Source organism: Hemiscyllium ocellatum, chromosome 38, assembly GCF_020745735.1.
Source record: "Hemiscyllium ocellatum isolate sHemOce1 chromosome 38, sHemOce1.pat.X.cur, whole genome shotgun sequence".
Taxonomy (NCBI): Eukaryota; Metazoa; Chordata; class Chondrichthyes; order Orectolobiformes; family Hemiscylliidae; genus Hemiscyllium; species Hemiscyllium ocellatum.
Window position 1 is genome coordinate 24140884 of NC_083438.1, and position 12230 is coordinate 24153113.

At 56.5% G+C, this 12230-nt stretch overlaps 1 protein-coding gene across 1 annotated transcript in view; it reads left to right on the forward strand.

Annotated features, from left to right (window-relative positions):
• Positions 1-1637, forward strand: part of cd79a (CD79a molecule, immunoglobulin-associated alpha) — a 43642-nt gene extending 42005 nt beyond the window's left edge. The window contains exon 5 of the mRNA XM_060852678.1: positions 1515-1637. Coding sequence (XP_060708661.1) covers positions 1515-1628 — 114 coding nt within the window. The 3' untranslated portion in view covers positions 1629-1637. The remainder of the gene's footprint in view (positions 1-1514) is intronic.
• The last annotated feature ends 10593 nt before the right edge of the window (positions 1638-12230 follow it).

Here is a 12230-nt window from a genome sequence, read left to right on the forward strand (position 1 = left end):
GCTGTCTCACTCCCTCTCTCCCCTGCTGTCTCACTCCCTCTCGCCCCCACTGTCTCACTCCCTGTGTCCCTCTCTCCCCTGCTGTCTCACTCCCTCTGTCCCCCGCTGTCTCTCTCCCTCTGTCCCTCTCTCCCCTGCTGTCTCACTCCCTCTGTCCCTCTCGCCCCCGCTGTCTCACTCCGTGTCCCTCTGTCCCCCGCTGTCTCTCTCCTTCTGTCCCTCTCCCTCTGTCCCTCTCTCCCGTGCTGTCTCACTCCCTCTATCTCTCTCTCCCCTGCTGTCTCACTCCCTCTGTCCCCCGCTGTCTCTCTCCTTCTGTCCCTCTCCCTCTGTCCCTCTCGCCCCGGTTGTCTCACTCCCTGTGTCCCTCTCTCCCGTGCTGTCTCACTCCCTCTATCCCTCTCTCCCCCCGCTGTCTCACTCCCTCTATCCCTCTCTCTCACTACCTCTGTCCTTTTTATTCTGTGGCACTCCTTGTTCCTATCCTCCGTTTCTCTCTCTCTGTCTTCCTGTCTGTCATGATATCTGTTTGGGGCTGCCTCTCTCTCTCTCTCTCTCTGTGCCTCCATTTCTCCAGGTCTCCCTCTCGCTCTCTCTCTGCATTTCTCTCTTGAATCATAGAATTCCCAACCATGTCGAAACAGGCCCTTCAGCCCAACAAGTTCACACTGACCCTCCGAAGAGTAACCCACACAGACTGATTTCCCAAACCTACTAGGTGGCACGGTGGCACAGTGGTTAGCACTGCTGCCTCACAGCGCCAGGGACCTGGGTTCAATTCCCGCCTCAAGCGACTGACTGTGTGGAGTTTGCACATTCTCCCCGTGTCTGCGTGGGTTTCCTCCGGGTGCTCCGGTTTCCTCCCACAGTCACAAAGATGTGCGGGTCAGGTGAATTGGCCATGCTAAATTGCCCGTAGTGTTAGGTAAGGGGTATATGTAGGGGTATCGGTGGATTGCGCTTCGGCGGGTCGGTGTGGACTTGTTGGGCCGAAGGGCCTGTTTCCACACTGTAAGTAATCTAATCTAATCTACTACTCAACACTTACCTTGACTAATCCACCCTAACCTGCACATCCCTGGGCACTATGGGACAATTTAGCATGGCCAATCCACCCTAACCTGTACATCCCTGGGCACTATGGGACAGTTTAGCACGGCCAATACGCCCTGACCTGCACATCTTTTGACTGTGGGAGGAAACCGGAGCTCCCGGAGGAAACCCACACAGACACGGGGAGAATGTGCAAACTCCACACAGACAGTTGTCCGAGGCTGGGATCGAACCTGGGTCCCTGGCGCCGTGAGGCAGCAGGGCTAACCACTGCGCCACTCTGTGTGTGTGTGTGTCTCTCTCTCTATATCTCTTGCTGTGCTCCCTTCCCTCCTGTCTCTCTTTGTCTGTCTCTATTTCTCTCTGTCCATCCCTAGCCCACTCTCCCTGTCTCTCTCGCTCACTCACTGTATCTCTGCATTTCTCGGAGACCTCTCTCACACCCTTGCATTCCTCCTCAGGGGCTGAACCAGGCGGAGCTGTCCACCTACGAGGACATCACGCGGGGTCAGCAGAGTATGTACCAGGATGTGGCAAACTACAGGCTGAGCGACAGTGAACTGGAGCAGCCCTGAGGGCTGGGGGTGGGGGTGGTGACGGGGGTGGGGGGGGGGGGGGGGGGTAAGGGGCAGATTGAAGACCCCCTTGACTTTCCTCACCACAACCTCATTGGGATTAGAGCTGCATTACTGACCGACACCAAAAGGGGGCTCTGTAACAGCATTGTACCGGTCTCCAGACAGCAGGGGGCAGCAGATGGGGCTGTGGAGGGGAGGGAAGAGGGTGGTTGGGGGGGAGGGGGCTGTGGGGGGTAGGATTGAGGGGGAAGGGGGAGAAGTGTAGGGCAATAAGGGGGTGTGAGAAGGGGCGAGAGAACAGAAAAGGAGGGAAATGAAGAGGAGAGGAGGGGAGTGAGGGAGAGGAGGGGAGTGAGGGAGAGGAGGGGACGAGTGAGGGAGAGGAGGGGACGGGTGAGGGAGAGGAGGGAGTGAGGGAGAGGAGGGGAGGGGAGTGAGGGAGAGGAGGGGAGTGAGGGAGAGGAGGGGACGGGTGAGGGAGAGGAGGGGAGTGAGGGAGAGGAGGGGACGGGTGAGGGAGAGGTGGGGAGTGAGGGAGAGGAGGGGAGTGGGGGGAGGAGGGGGAGTGGGGGAGAGGAGGGGAGTGAGGGAGAGGAGGGGAGGGGAGTGAGGGAGAGGAGGGGAGGGGAGTGAGGAGAGGAGGGGAGGTGAGTGAGGGAGAGGAGGAGGGGGAGTGAGGAGGAGGAGGGGAGAGTGAGGGGAGAGGAGGGGACGGGTGAGGGAGAGGTGGGGAGTGAGGGAGAGGAGGGGAGTGAAGGGAGGAGGGGAGGGAGGGGAGTGAGGGAGAGGAGGGGTGTGGGAGAGGAGGGGAGGGAGGGAGAGGAGGGGAGGGGAGTGAGGGAGAGGAGGGAGAGTGAGGGAGAGGAGGGGAGTGGGGGAGAGGAGGGGAGTGGGGGAGAGGAGGGGAGTGGGGGAGAGGAGGGGAGGGGAGGTGAGGGAGAGGAGGGGATGGGTGAGGGAGAGGAGGGGAGTGAGGGAGAGGAGGGGAGTGGGGGAGAGGAGGGAGGGGAGTGAGGGAGAGGAGGGGAGTGACGGAGAGGAGGGGAGTGAGGGAGAGGAGGGGAGTGGAGGGAGAGGAGGGGAGTGAGGGAGAGGAGGGGGAGTGGGGGACGAGGAGGGGAGGGGAGTGGGGGAGAGGAGGGGGAGTGAGGGAGAGGAGGGGACGGGTGAGGGAGAGGTGAGGAGTGAGGGGAGGAGGGGCGGGTGAGGGAGAGGAGGGGAGTGAGGGAGAGGAGGGGAGTGAGGGGAGAGGAGGAGGGGGAGTGAGGGAGAGGAGGGGAGTGGGGAGAGGAGGGGACGAGTGAGTGGGAGAGTAAGGGAGTGAGGGTGAGAGGAGAGGAGGGGAGTGGAGGGGAGTGGGAGAGGAGGGGAGAGTGAGGGGAGAGTAAGGGAGTGAGGGAGAGGAGAGGAGGGGAGTGAGGGAGAGGAGGGGAGTTGGGGAGAGGGAGGGGAGGGAGAGTGAGGGAGAGGAGGGGAGTGAGGGAGAGGAGGGGACGAGAGTGAGGGAGAGAGGAGGGGAGTGAGGGAGAGGGAGGGAGTGAGGGAGAGTGAGGGAGAGGGAGGGGGGAGTGAGGGAGAGGAGGGGACGAGTGAGGTTAGTTTGGAAATGAGGGAGGGATGGGAGGCAGGCTGAGTGGACAGCAGAGGGCAGAGGCAGATGGAAGTGAAGGGGGGGGTGGGGTAGGATGCAGGGGAGAGTCGGCAGCATGGCAAAATGGGGAGTGAGAGGGGAGCGAGGGAGAGAGAGAGAGAGGCAGTGAGTTCAAAACATCCTGAAACAATCTACTGTGAGGCCGTCCGACACTGGGCTGTAAGATATTTCTGAGGGAGATATTAAAACCGTTTATAACCAGCGAGACTGTGAGACCTGATCATTGGAGTGAGAATGGGATAATGACAAGCCCCAGGTAGAGGGAGCTGGGCTGTGCTTTAACACCAGCCCCAGGCAGAGGGAGCTGGGCTGTGCTTTAACACCAGCCCCAGGCAGAGGGAGCTGGGCTGTGCTTTAACACCAGCCCCAGGCAGAGGGAGCTGGGCTGTGCTTTAACACCAGCCCCAGGCAGAGGGAGCTGGGCTGTGCTTTAATACCAGCCCCAGGCAGAGGGAGCTGGGCTGTGCTCTGACACCAGCCCCAGGCAGAGGGAGCTGGGCCGTGCTCTGACACCAGCCCCAGGCAGAGGGAGCTGGGCCGTGCTTTAACACCAGCCCCAGGCAGAGGGAGCTGGGCTGTGCTTTAACACCAGCCCCAGGCAGAGGGAGCTGGGCTGTGCTTTGACACCAGCCCCAGGCAGAGGGAGCTGGGCTGTGCTTTAACACCAGCCCCAGGCAGAGGGAGCTGGGCTGTGCTTTGACACCAGCCCCAGGCAGAGGGAGCTGGGCTGTGCTCTGACACCAGCCCCAGGCAGAGGGAGCTGGGCTGTGCTTTGACACCAGCCCCAGGCAGAGGGAGCTGGGCTGTGCTTTGACACCAGCCCCAGGCAGAGGGAGCTGGGCTGTGCTTTAACACCAGCCCCAGGCAGAGGGAGCTGGGCTGTGCTTTAATACCAGCCCCAGGCAGAGGGAGCTGGGCTGTGCTCTGACACCAGCCCCAGGCAGAGAGAGCTGGGCTGTGCTTTGACACCAGCCCCAGGTAGAGGAAGCTGGGCCGTGCTTTAACACCAGCCCCAGGCAGAGGGAGCTGGGCTGTGCTTTAATACCAGCCCCAGGCAAAGGGAGCTGGGCTGTGCTTTAACACCAGCCCCTGGCAGAGAGAGCTGGGCTGTGCTTTGACACCAGCCCCAGGCAGAGGGAGCTGGGCTGTGCTCTGACACCAGCCCCAGGCAGAGAGAGCTGGGCTGTGCTTTGACACCAGCCCCAGGTAGAGGGAGCTGGGCTGTGCTCTGACACCAGCCCCAGGCAGAGTGAGCTGGGCTGTGCTTTAACACCAGCCCCAGGTAGAGGGAGCTGGGCTGTGCTTTAACACCAGCCCCAGGCAGACAGAGTGAGAGAGGCCTCCTCGCACACTCATTCACTCAATCACACTCGCGCACACACACCCTCACACAGAAACTCACATACAGACACTTCACACACACACACACACACCCATACACTCGGACACACAGACACAGGCACATACTGACATACACACGCACACACACCGACACACGCACACGCACAGAAATACGCACACACGCACGCACACACAGTCTCTGAAACCATCCTCACCACGAACCTATCTCACCCTCTATTACCCACGTGGGCCTCGATTACACCTTCATCCTCACACACACCCAGTAACAGCTCCCTCGCCCACCCAGACACTTCCCTCTCCATCCTCACACACACCCAGTAACAGCTCCCTCGCCCACCCAGACACTTCCCTCTCCATGCTCACACACACCCAGTAACAGCTCCCTCGCACACCCAGACACTTCCCTCTCCATGCTCACACACACCCAGTAACAGCTCCCTCGCCCACCCAGACACTTCCCTCTCCACCCTCACACACACCCAGTAACAGCTCCCTCGCCCACCCAGACACTTCCCTCTCCACCCTCACACACACCCAGTAACAGCTCCCTCGCCCACCCAGACACTTCCCTCTCCATCCTCACACACACCCAGTAACAGCTCCCTCGCCCACCCAGACACTTCCCTCTCCACCCTCACACACACCCAGTAACAGCTCTCTCACCCACCCAGACACTTCCCTCTCCATCCTCACACACACCCAGTAACAGCTCCCTCGCCCACCCAGACACTTCCCTCTCCATCCTCACACACACCCAGTAACAGCTCCCTCGCCCACCCAGACACTTCCCTCTCCATCCTCACACACACCCAGTAACAGCTCCCTCGCCCACCCAGACACTTCCCTCTCCATCCTCACACACACCCAGTAACAGCTCCCTCGCCCACCCAGACACTTCCCTCTCCATCCTCACACACACCCAGTAACAGCTCCCTCGCCCACCCAGACACTTCCCTCTCCATCCTCACACACACCCAGTAACAGCTCCCTCGCCCACCCAGACACTTCCCTCTCCATCCTCACACACACCCAGTAACAGCTCTCTCACCCACCCAGACACTTCCCTCTCCATCCTCACACACACCCAGTAACAGCTCCCTGACCCACCCAGACACTTCCCTCTCCACCCTCACACACACCCAGTAACAGCTCCCTGACCCACCCAGACACTTCCCTCTCCATCCTCACACACACCCAGTAACAGCTCCCTCGCCCACCCAGACACTTCCCTCTCCATCCTCACACACACCCAGTAACAGCTCCCTCGCCCACCCAGACACTTCCCTCTCCATCCTCACACACACCCAGTAACAGCTCCCTCGCCCACCCAGACACTTCCCTCTCCATCCTCACACACACCCAGTAACAGCTCCCTCGCCCACCCAGACACTTCCCTCTCCATCCTCACACACACCCAGTAACAGCTCCCTCGCCCACCCAGACACTTCCCTCTCCATCCTCACACATACCCAGTAACAGCTTCCTCGCCCACCCAGACACTTCCCTCTCCATCCTCACACATACCCAGTAACAGCTCCCTCGCCCACCCAGACACTTCCCTCTCCATCCTCACACACACCCAGTAACAGCTTCCTCGCCCACCCAGACACTTCCCTCTCCATCCTCACACACACCCAGTAACAGCTCCCTCGCCCACCCAGACACTTCCCTCTCCATCCTCACACACACCCAGTAACAGCTCCCTCGCCCACCCAGACACTTCCCTCTCCATCCTCACACATACCCAGTAACAGCTCCCTCGCCCACCCAGACACTTCCCTCTCCATGCTCACACACACCCAGTAACAGCTCCCTCGCCCACCCAGACACTTCCCTCTCCATCCTCACACACACCCAGTAACAGCTCCCTCGCCCACCCAGACACTTCCCTCTCCATCCTCACACACACCCAGTAACAGCTCCCTCGCCCACCCAGACACTTCCCTCTCCATCCTCACACACACCCAGTAACAGCTCCCTCGCCCACCCAGACACTTCCCTCTCTATGCTCACACACACCCAGTAACAGCTCCCTCGCCCACCCAGACACTTCCCTCTCCATCCTCACACACACCCGGTAACAGCTCCCTCGCCCACCCAGACACTTCCCTCTCCATCCTCACACACACCCGGTAACAGCTCCCTCGCCCACCCAGACACTTCCCTCTCCATCCTCACACACACCCGGTAACAGCTCCCTCGCCCACCCAGACACTTCCCTCTCCATCCTCACACACACCCAGTAACAGCTCCCTCGCCCACCCAGACACTTCCCTCTCCATCCTCACACACACCCAGTAACAGCTCCCTCGCCCACCCAGACACTTCCCTCTCCATCCTCACACACACCAAGTAACAGCTCCCTCGCCCACCCAGACACTTCCCTCTCCATCCTCACACACACCCAGTAACAGCTCCCTCGCCCACCCAGACACTTCCCTCTCCATCCTCACACACACCCAGTAACAGCTCCCTCGCCCACCCAGACACTTCCCTCTCCATGCTCACACACACCCAGTAACAGCTCCCTCGCCCACCCAGACACTTCCCTCTCCATCCTCACACACACCCAGTAACAGCTCCCTCGCCCACCCAGACACTTCCCTCTCCATCCTCACACACACCCCCTCACTCTCATTGCTGCTCCTCCCCCTCACTCCCCTCACAATACCCTTGCCCACACACAATTCTTGCCCATACACTCTTGGCACACCCTCAAACACACATGCCTCACCCTGCACACAGCCAATCACTGCCTTGTCCTCATACCCCCTCCATCCCCCTGGATACCCATTGGCATAACACAACACTATAGCCCAGCACTGACCTCTGGTGGTAGACCTTGGGTGGCACGGTGGCACAGTGGTTAGCACTGCTGCCTCACAGCGCCTGTAGACCCGGGACAATTCCCGACTCAGGCGACTGACTGTGTGGAGTTTGCACGTTCTCCCCGTGTCTGCGTGGGTTTCCTCCGGGTGCTCCGGTTTCCTCCCACAGTCACAAAGATGTGCGGGTCAGGTGAATTGGCCATGCTAAATTGCCCGTAGTGTTAGGTAAGGGTAAATGTAGGGGTATGGGTGGGTTGCGCTTCGGCGGGTCGGTGTGGACTTGTTGGGCGAAGGGCCTGTTTCCACACTGTAAGCCTAATCTAATCATGGGATAATGCTCCAACCCTGGCCCCCTCGTGGCTGATCATAGGATTACATCAGAGGCAAAACAACCTGTAGTTGCTGGAACCCACGGTCAAACAGGAGGTTGGGGTCAAATCAGAGAGTCATAGAGACGTACAGCACGGAAACAGACCCTTCGGCCCAACCCGTCCATACCGACCAGATATCCCAACCCAATCTAGTCCCTCCTGCCAGCACCCGGCCCATATCCCTCCAAACCCTTCCTATTCATATACCCATCCAAATGCCTCTTAAATGTTGCAATTGTACCAGCCTCCATCACTTCCTCTGGCAGCTCATTCCACACACATACCTCCCTCTGTGTGAAAAAGTTTTAAATCTTTCCCCTCTCACCCTAAACCTATGCCCTCTAGTTCTGGACTCCCCGACCCCAGGGAAAAGACTTTGACTATTTATCCTATCCATGCCCCTCATAATTTTGTAAACCTCTATAAGGTCACCCCTCAGCCTCCGATGCTCCAGGGAACACAGCCCCAGCCTGTTCAGCCTCTCCCTGTAGCTCAGATCCTCCAACCCTGGCAACATCCTTGTAAATCTTTTCTGAACCCTTTCAAGTTTCACAACATCTTTCCGATAGGAAGGAGACCAGAATTGCACGCAATATTCCAACAGCGGCCAAACCAATGTCCTGTACAGCCGCAACATGACCTCCCAACTCCTGTACTCGATACTCTGACCAATAAAGGAAAGCATACCAAACGCCGCCTTCACTATCCTATCTACCTGCGACTCCACTTTCAAGGAGCTACAGTGCAACACTGTCCCATTGTGAATGAATGCTGTTCCGCAGCCCAACACTCCTCTCTGGTGAGCGAATGTGGTTTTGTGATCCGCACCGTTCCATTGGTGAGTCAATACCTTCCCATCACTATAAAGTGAATAAGGAGTGCAAAACACGCAAGTTATCGTGGAACAGAACAATGATGAGTAGTAGACATTTTTCTGTATGAAATAATCCAATTATACAGGGTTAAGGAGCCCGATGGCTTGGGAGGGAGGGAAACTGTTGCACAGTCTGGCCGAGAGAGACCGAATGTTCCGGTATCTTGTGCCAGGAGGCAGGAGGGGGAAGAGTTTGAGTGAGGGGTGGGTGGGGTTTTCCACAAGGCTCTTAGCCTTTCACTGAGAGAACACAGCAAGTCTCCTTCCAGCCTCCCAATCGTGCAACTGCAGTCCAACACTGACTCCTGGTGGCTGATCGTGGGACTACAGCCCAACCCGGACTCCTGGTGGCTGATCGTGCAACTACAGTCCAACACTGACTCCTGGTGGCTGATCGTGCGACTACAGCCCAACACTGGGCGGCACGGTGGCACAGTGGTTAGCACTGCTGCCTCACAGTGCCTGAGATCCGGGTTCAATTCCCGCCTCAGGCGGCTGACTGTGTGGAGTTTGCACGTTCTCCCCGTGTCTGCGTGGGTTTCCTCCGGGTGCTCTGGTTTCCTCCCACAGTCACAAAGATGTGCGGGTCAGGTGAATTGGCCATGCTAAATTGTCTGTAGGGACTATAGTAGAAAACTGAAACCTTGTGAGTGGCACTGTGGGCCAACACTGTCCCCTTGTGACTATTCATGGGACTGCAGTCCTACTCAGATCACAAAACACTGTTGGAAAAGCTCAGCAGGTCTGCCAGCATTTGTGGAGAGAAATCAGTTAAAATTGCGGGTCAAGTTCTGAGGAAGGGTCACTTGACCCAAAACATTAACCTCTGCTTTCTCTCCACAGCCGCTGCCAGACCTACTGAATTTACCCAACAATTTCTATTTTCGGTTTTTTAGCAGCTGGGCAGTTCTTTTGATGTTTTGGTCCAAGTCTGACCCCTGATGGGTCAGTGCAGTACTGCAGTAGGCCAGAGTGTGGTGCTGGAAACGCACAGGAGGTCAGGCAGCATCCGAGGAGCAGGAGGATTGACGTTTCGGGTAATAGCCCTTGATCAGCCGAACACAGCCCAGTGAGTGAAGGAGAGGACCTCTGTCCATCTCCACAACCCAATTCCCTAGGAGTGAAAACAGGACGACAGTGCAACGCTGTCCCATTGTGAATCAATGCTGTTCCGCAGCCCAACACTCCTGTCTGGGTGAGCCCAACAATCCCCACCTTTCCCTTGGTGAGTCAACACCTTCCCACTTCATCCCATAACCCAACACAACCACAGGGTGAATGGGACACCATGGTCCAACACCACCCTCTGCTGACAGACGACGGTATTACATGAGGCAAACAGCAAGCCAGGTTCGATTCCCTACGGTGTGGAAACAGGCCCTTCGGCCCAACCAGTCCACACTGACCCTCCGAAGAGTAATCCGCCCAGACCCATTTCCCTCTGACTAATGCACCTAGCACTGTGGGCAATTTAGCATGGCCAATTCATCTAAACCTGCACATCTTTGTGCAGGAAGGTCAGAGACAGAGGCACAGCCATCGTGGGACAGGAGCAGCTCAGGAAGCGATGGCTTCTCATGGGTAAGAGGGAGCAGACGGTTGGGGGACTGCAAATACATGTGGTGGGAGGTCTCAGTCGTGCCAAAGAGCACTGGCTGATCATCACGAGCTGATAGCTGCAAAACAGGATGTGAACCGGACAGCAGGGTGTTACACAGAAATGGGGCTGGGGACAGTTTCTCCTGGTCTCCTCTGTCCAGTCTCTCGTGGGTTTGACAGCCTCGACCAGGCCTTCATCACTCCAAGGAGAACAGTCTCAAATTCTCCAGCCTATCCACAAGTATCCCATTCCTGGAACCATTTCTGGTAAACATCTTCCGCACTTGAATGGAAACACATCCTTCCGACAGTGTGGTGCCCTGCGTCTGACTCAAACCCTGCCATTGCTCAAGCTGCTGCTCAAACCCTCACCTCTGCATTTCACAAACTTACTCTTTCAGTGACATCCTTCGCTGCTGATCTCCCAAACAATGGCAGCAACTCCTCACCTCCCCAACTCGTTGCTTCTCGGTTAAACACTGTCTCAACTTGAAACATTCTTATCTTTTCAAATCTGTCCAGCCCCTACACCCCCTCCCTATCTCTGTAACCCCCTCCAGCCCCTACACCCCTCCCTATCTCTGTAACCCCCTCCAGCCCCTACACCCCTCCCTATCTCTGTAACCCCCTCCAGCCCCTACACCCCCTCCCTATCTCTGTAACCCCCTCCAGCCCCTACACTCCCTCCCTATCTCTGTAACCCCTCCAGCCCCTACACCCCCTCCCTATCTCTGTAACCCCTCCAGCCCCAACACCCCTCCCTATCTCTGTAACCCCCTCCAGTCGTGAAAACTGTTCTCTTCCTAGATTACCGACTACATCAATTCTGGCTTCTTGAATGGCCCTGGGTCTATCATCGTTTAGTCATCTAAAGATCCTCGGAACATTGAGAGGATGGGAGCAGTTTCGAATTCAGTGAAGAAGAACCAAGAGATTGATTCCAAGGGTAAAAATGGAGTATTAGAGCAAACACACAAAGAACATTGTCTTCACAGAACAAGATATTAAAAATCTTTCCAGATCCTTTATTGGTCACAGCATCAAGTGTAGGAGTTGGGAGGTCATGTTGCAGCTGTACAGGACATTGGTTCGGCCACTTTTGGAATATTGTGTGCAATTCTGGTCTCCTCCCTATTGGAAGGATGTTGTGAAACTTGAAAGGGTTCAGAAAATATTTACAAGGACGTTGCCAGGGTTGGAGGATTTGAGCTACAGGGAAAGGCTGTTTTCCCTGGAGCGTCGGAGGCTGAGGGGCGACCTTATAGAGGTTTACAAAATCATGAGGGGCATGGATAGGGTAAATAGACAATGTCCTTTCCCTGGGATGGGTGAGTCCAGAACTAGAGGGCATAGATTTAGGGTGAAAGGGGAAAGATATAAAAGAGGCCTAAGGGGCAACTTTTTCACGCAGAGGATGGTGTTTGTATGGAATGAGCTGCCAGAGGATGTGGTGGAGGCTGGTACAATTGTAACATTTAAAAGGCCTCTGGATGGGTATATGAATAGGAAGGGTTTGGAGGGATATGGGCCAGGTGCTGGCAGGTGGGATTAGACTGGGGTTGGGATATCTGGTCGGCATGGACGGGTTGGACCGAAGGGTCTGTTTTTCCATGCTGTACATCTCTGTGACTCTGTGACTCTACAATTACCTAAACAGTTTCGAATACTGTAGGGATCAGACTTTTCCTTCAATGTTTTCCAAAATAACTAACTTGGGACTTTGGCTAAACTAGGCCTTACAAAATCACCCCTTATTAAAATGCTTTTCTGTTTACAATTGCCTGTTTACAGAAACCTGACTAACTTCTTATCCAGTATATCTATATGGAGACTACAAGTCTAGCCGTGAACATTTGCTGGACATAACTGTCAAACATTTTCAGCGATCTTGTGAGAGCTAAAAATGCCTCAAAC